The sequence below is a fragment of the Cyprinodon variegatus genome, unplaced genomic scaffold (genome assembly GCF_000732505.1).
Source record: "Cyprinodon variegatus isolate N-32 unplaced genomic scaffold, C_variegatus-1.0 Scaffold304, whole genome shotgun sequence".
Lineage (NCBI taxonomy): Eukaryota > Metazoa > Chordata > Actinopteri > Cyprinodontiformes > Cyprinodontidae > Cyprinodon > Cyprinodon variegatus.
The window spans coordinates 825689-831866 of record NW_015150757.1 but is presented as its reverse complement, the minus strand read 5'-3'; the positions used below and the strand labels follow the sequence as shown (position 1 = coordinate 831866).

General features: G+C 39.1%; 1 protein-coding gene across 1 annotated transcript in view; it reads right to left on the bottom strand.

The window, feature by feature from the left end:
* Positions 1 to 738: 738 nt before the first annotated feature.
* LOC107090627 (endothelial PAS domain-containing protein 1-like) overlaps positions 739 to 6178 on the bottom strand; it is a 76426-nt gene continuing 70986 nt past the window's right edge. Inside the window, exons 14-16 of the mRNA XM_015384124.1 lie at positions 5662 to 5749; positions 5405 to 5584; positions 739 to 4505 (exon numbers count right to left, since the gene is read on the bottom strand). Of these exons, the coding sequence (XP_015239610.1) occupies positions 4354 to 4505; positions 5405 to 5584; positions 5662 to 5749 (420 nt within the window). The 3' untranslated portion in view covers positions 739 to 4353. The remainder of the gene's footprint in view (positions 4506 to 5404; positions 5585 to 5661; positions 5750 to 6178) is intronic.

Sequence of the window (6178 nt, the reverse complement as noted above, 5' to 3'; positions counted from 1 at the left end):
TGCTGATCTGAACATCTTTCCAAAAAAAAAAGCAGCTTCAGCAGCAGAACCATTGTTCCTGTTTTTCTGATTAGCTTCTCCATTTCCATTAAAATTTCACCAAAAAAACAATCATCGTTATAAGAAGACTGATTTGTTTTTTAGAAACTTAATCTGCTCCAGTCGTGTTACTCTGCTATTTTGTTGATATAAAGGGAAGCGATTGGAGAAGTGATTGAATCTAAATCCTCAGTGCTCATGGTAAAATAAAGAAAAATATTGCAATTTTAGTATCTGATTTCTCTTTCCAAATCTATCATATCTACTTTTTAGAAGATAACATAATAAGCATGTATGTATGATATGTCATGGTTTTGCTTCATTATAACGATTTTCACGTGTATTAGAACATACTGTGTGCTGCTCAGTGCTGCAGTGGGTAGCACTGCTGCCTTGCAGCAAGAAGGTTTTGGGTTGGATTCCTGGCCCGGGGTCTTTCTGCATAGAGTTTGCATGTTCTCCCTGAGCATGCGTGGGTTCTCTCCGGATACTGCGGCTTCCTCCCACAGTGCAAAAACATGAGTTTAATTGGCTTCTCTAAAGTCTCCTTAGGTGTGAGTGTATGAGTGAATGGTTGTTTGTCTCTGTGTTGCCCTGTGATGGACTGGAGACCTGTCCAGGGAGGACCCCGCCTCTCGCCCAATGACTGCTGGAGATAGAAACCAGCACCCCTCGTGACCCCACTCGGGATAAGCGTGTAAGAAAATGGATGGATGGATAGAACATATTGTTTGTAAAATTTTATAATAATATCCTGCTTTTTTAGGTTTTTTTTTTTATTCTGATGCGTAAAATGACATAAAAAATATATATTTATTACCCACTGAGTTTTAGAGTTAGCTCTCAACAGCATATTAAGTGAATATAACACATTTTTATCTGTTATAGTACTTATTAGGTAACAACTATAATCTGAAATGAGTCTACCTGCTCAGCCAGTAACTTTACAGACATCTTTAATGTGAATTCTTGTAATTTCAAAAAACCTAAGTTATTACCTCATAGTAACAAACTGCCTTTGCTAATAAGAAAAACAATCACAAAACTAAATCTATTTTAAATTAAAGCTACAAGCCAATGGGATGATTTGGCCTCTGTTGAAGCAGATTACTTACAATAAATTCAATAATTTTCTTTATAAATTAACAAGCTGAAGGATTCAGTCCATATTTTGGAGGGAAACTGTGCACTTGAAGGGTGAAATCAGTACATCATGTCACAATAAGGCACATTGTATGGATTCAAATAATAAAAAAACAACAACAGGTGAGTTAAAATAGAGACGTCTTGTGTCCTCTGTTGAAGGAGATTACAGATTATTACGAATTTCATCAGATGTAATAGACATCTGTCCGTTATGTGTTCTGCCTTACTTATTTAAAATACAGTAAGGCAGAACACATTAAAAAATACAGTGTTAGTGGATCCAAGATATGCAATGAAATAAAAAAAAATGACACATACATGATCTACGAAGCACCATTGCTTTTATATAATGCAACTTGAAAATGATGCGATTATGTGGCAACCTCACTTTCCTTATTTATTTAAAATGCTACATATCTGAAAAGTGAAAGTTAGGAAAGTCATGTTTTGCTGTGATGTTTCTTATTTTTTTGTGTGTCAAAGTAAGAACAACAACAGTACTGGCCAACCAACAGATTGAACAGATATTTGCACATAAAAGAGAAGAAAGAAACAACTGGGTGGGTCAAACGGGGGAGGGGGGGGCACCACGACACGGAAACGGGACGAGAGGAAACGGCATAGCCAGAGTTCTTACCTACACAGCATCTATGGAAGGAAGGGCGACTGAGGACAAAGTACCAGGACACATTAAACACTATGTTCAACATTAGCTCCGTTTTTAAATACATAACGTGTATGTGTACAAAGATCTATAGTTCAAAAGTAGTCACTACAGAAAGACCTCAGAACAGTCAGATGAAGAAAAACACAAATAAAGGAAAGAAACATGTTTCACTGAAGGCACCCTGACATCATCTGGGTAGAAATGAACATATAGCTCTCAATAATGTTCTGTAACAAAGCTCTCTGGTGTTGGCTGGTAATAGAAGACAGAAACTGGCCTTATCCTATTACTAAAATATATAAACCTGCTTTCACAGGGTAATGCACAGAGATTGTGGTTGTTGCACTTTTACAAACATCCACATTGAGTATAAAAATGTGTGACTTTCTGCTGTGGCCTGTTCTTCCTGTGTCTGGTATGTGCAGTGGTGAGCACAGGAGTCATGGGGCTGACCTCCATTCTCTAAAGGGGACCACTGAGGTTACATGACTTCCATCATTAGCTGCTGGGTTTTTTGTCTCTGCCAAACCCATAAAACCCTCTAAAGTTTCTACATGGTTTAAGTTCCCTCCTGATCAGCAAAATGCCGTTTTAATCCTTCCAAGCGCCATCTGATTAACCTGAGCTTCCCGTGATTGTCAGAAATACCCTTAAATTAGCTTCCATTCATACATTCCTCTCATTTAAACCTCTTCCAGTGTTGCAAACCGCACTTTCTCCCATTCCAGGTCATTATTTCTACTCCTTTCATTCTTTTCAATATTTCTAAATAAAGAACAACACTTTTACTGTCCTGGAAAAGTACTCCTTATGTATAAGGAGAATACTTCGTTTCCAGTATTTCTTTCATGTTTCTCTCTGCGGTTGTTAAGTAAATCTTAGGGTTTGGGGCAAAACAAGTTAAACATAAAACATCCAACTGTAATAATCGGTCATTTTATGTTACACTTTATGTTTTACATTAATAAAAAAAGCTAACAAAACAAAAAATCTAAATAATTGTTTGCATTATTTCATCTAATATCTTTACTTTTTTTGCATCAATGCAGATTTCTTTAACGTCTGTCCGCTATGGTACAAGCTGGATAAGAAGCTGTTGGTATCCTTTTGAAAAACCTGAGGATAAGCAGTCCAAGACTGATATATAAACGATGCGAAGTGTATTAGCTAATCACTATTACATGGTGCTTAATGAAGCTTCATCATCGTGAATTTTAGTTTGCATAAGAAAACTAAACTTTCTGATTATGCTTATATTACCCAAATAATTAAATAATGTAATTCTAAAAAAAAAAAAAAAAAAAAAAAGAGAAAAATCTTTGAATAAACTACATTAGAGCAGCAAGCTTAACATTTTTTACACAAATTGGACACTGGCATCAAATCTCCTATTCATCACTTTCTGCTAAAAATGTCTGGAAATGCAGAAAATCTTTAGTGACAGTAAACCACACGAATTTCATCATTCTAAAACCATCAATATATAAATAACCGCAAATCTGAACACATTTTTCAGGCTTTTCCTCCCGGTCATCTGTGCACACCACTGCTTTGATGCGTCCTATGAACCTTGTGCAAGTCAAACTCTTCTGTGCAACTGGTGAATTTGTTGAATTGATGTCACAATAACAAACAAACACAAAATACCCTGTTCTCACACAGACACATTCAAAATGATCAGATTTTAAAAAGAAGTACGTGTACTAGGTGTGTTTTACTGCTATTTGAAAAGAAGCACATATACAAGAACACAAGAAGGCAGTGTTAATGCGGCAGTGTTGCATCAGTTCAATGAGGATATTCAGTTTGGCGAATAAATGCTGAAGGAATCATCTCACAACAGATTGATGAAAACTGAGGAAAAATATATAGTGGGATATCTAAAGCTATAACTCCGCAGAACTGATTCAGAAAGAAAGATGCAAGCAAATGAGTTTCTGAATGCATGTAGAAAAAGGCTCAAGTTAGTCAAAAAAAAAGAAAAAAAGGAAGGAGAACAGTGTCTCTGCTAGTGTGTATGTAGTGTAAGTTCACCTGAAAGCTACATGATTTAGGTAGAGGATAGAGGGGTATCCTGGGAGTGGAACGACTGCATCCCTCCGCGACCTTTTAAATGCAACCCATGTGATTCCATACATGCCGTCAGAACTCGTTAATACACAAAGTGAGAGTAACATTATATAACCCCATAAATACCCAGCATTGACCTTTCATTCCCCAGCGACCCATTTCAAACTGATGCAATGTACGGGGGTCACTCCTCCACCCAGCCTACATCTGCTTTAGGCTGAAGAATGATTCAACTCTGTATGTGGCTTGAACTCTGTATTTTTCTGCATGTTTAGAGGGAAGAAGGGAGAGGGACTGTGTAAGGCAGTAAGTGTTCACTAAATCCGCCGTCTACAGGTGGTCTAGCCTCCAGGATTTGGTCCAGAGGCAAAGAAAGACTTAGTCATGGGCTGCAGGTTGAGGCTTAGGGCCGAAGTCCAGACATATGGAGTTTAGATGCACTGGTCAAGGGCTTGGAGCAGGTCACATCCCTGGAGGAGATGGAGGTTCCCCTGCAGCGGGACGTTGACCTCGCAGTCATAACGGGTCAGCTGGGGTAAACAGGAGGGTTCGAAAGAAGGGCCAAGCAAACGGCTCGCTATACCTGGGAAAAGGACAGAAACATTGAATGTCTCAGCGCAGCAGTAAGAGCCGAATGAAACATTAATTGTGATCTCATATAAACTGCAATAAAGAGGTTTTTGGATAAGATGTCGGTCTGATATCACTGCAATTGGTGGACCCGTAAAACCGTAATCTTGTCTGAATACGACTGAAGCTAAAATCGCTTTAACTTAAGTTTCATTTAGTTCTACAATCAGAATAAAAAGTAAACATCTTCATTGTGGAAGGAACAAGGGTTGGGAAATGAAATAGGAGCATACAGACTAAGCTCTGTCAGTCTACATTACATTGTCCTTTATCTTGAACAGCGGTTATATACGGTGCCGCATTCACCTGTTCACCATGGGCCTGCACAACTGCCATTCATGTTTGTACTTTTTGGGCGCTTGTGTTTTCCGTACCTCCAGCTTGATGTTCCCATGCTGGAGGTAAGCAGTGTTTAGTAGCGCTCCAGGTATAACTTTATAATCTATCAAATGGATGTGGTGTAATTACAAATCACTATTTGAAGCGTAGGGCTTTCTGCTACAAAAAGAACTCTGTGGTAATGTTGGTAATGTGAACTTTGGAATTTATTTAGGAGCATCAGAGTAAAAAGGGTTAAATAAAAAATAAATGCCTAAAAAATGACTTAAAAAAGACAAAACCTTTTACCTCTGCTTTAAAACTATGTGCTGTTCAATAGAAAAGTTAAAGGTAGGCGAATTTGTTGCTGAAAGCTGGTTTTCGTATGAGGCCTTTGTGAAAGAAGACCCAAAGTTCCTAAAAGCAATAAGACATAATATGCAAAGAAAAATAATCCCAATGCTGCTTCACCTAAGTAAGGCAGAAATCCACCCGGACAGCAGCTGAATCAATGTTCAGAGTATTTTAACTCACCTTCAGTCTTGTTAGAAGCACACATGTTATAATCTGTGAAGCTGCAGCTCTTTCGGGGAAAAGGTTTGTCATCGGGGCGCCTGATCCCATCCCCAGGATACTGAGACGTCCTGTGTTGGTGTAGAGGGCTGGGAAAGAGGGGTCCGTTTCTCGGCATCATGCGCCCCATCATCCCTGACTCTGAAATGATAGCTGCATGTTAACAGGAGCACAGAGAGACAGGCCAGCTAAGAAAAAAAACAAAAGCAAAAGGATACCTGTGAGGGATCCTGCACTCAGGGAGCGATCCATACAGCCGTCACCCCTCATCTTCTTCCATACAATGTTTGTCAGCTTTTTATCACCCTGCAGAAACAATGACCACCATGAGGCCATCTGTGCGTCTAAGAGTTTAGTCTGTTTCCTATATATAATAACATATAATAACAGAAGGCGATAGAATCCATTAAGCTTTTTAAAGTGATGTACTCAAACATAAAATACAGCTGACCAGAATGCCAGCTGATCTAGGGCTGGTGGGCGGGGCATATCCGTTTTGGTCCCTTGCACATCCTACTGTCTAAAAACAATGTTACGCTACAGAACACAGACATTTGTCGAGCACTAGGACCAAGCAGAAAACTGAAGTCAAGCTGAAGCTCGCTTCCCTGAGTTTAGACCCGTACACAAGCTCCTGATTGGCCCTCCGTCTTTTCTTGTGCGATTGCCTTTCACCGCTGTCACTCCTGAGAAGCTCACTTTACAAAAATCTGATTGGACGGTCAAACCCCCCCT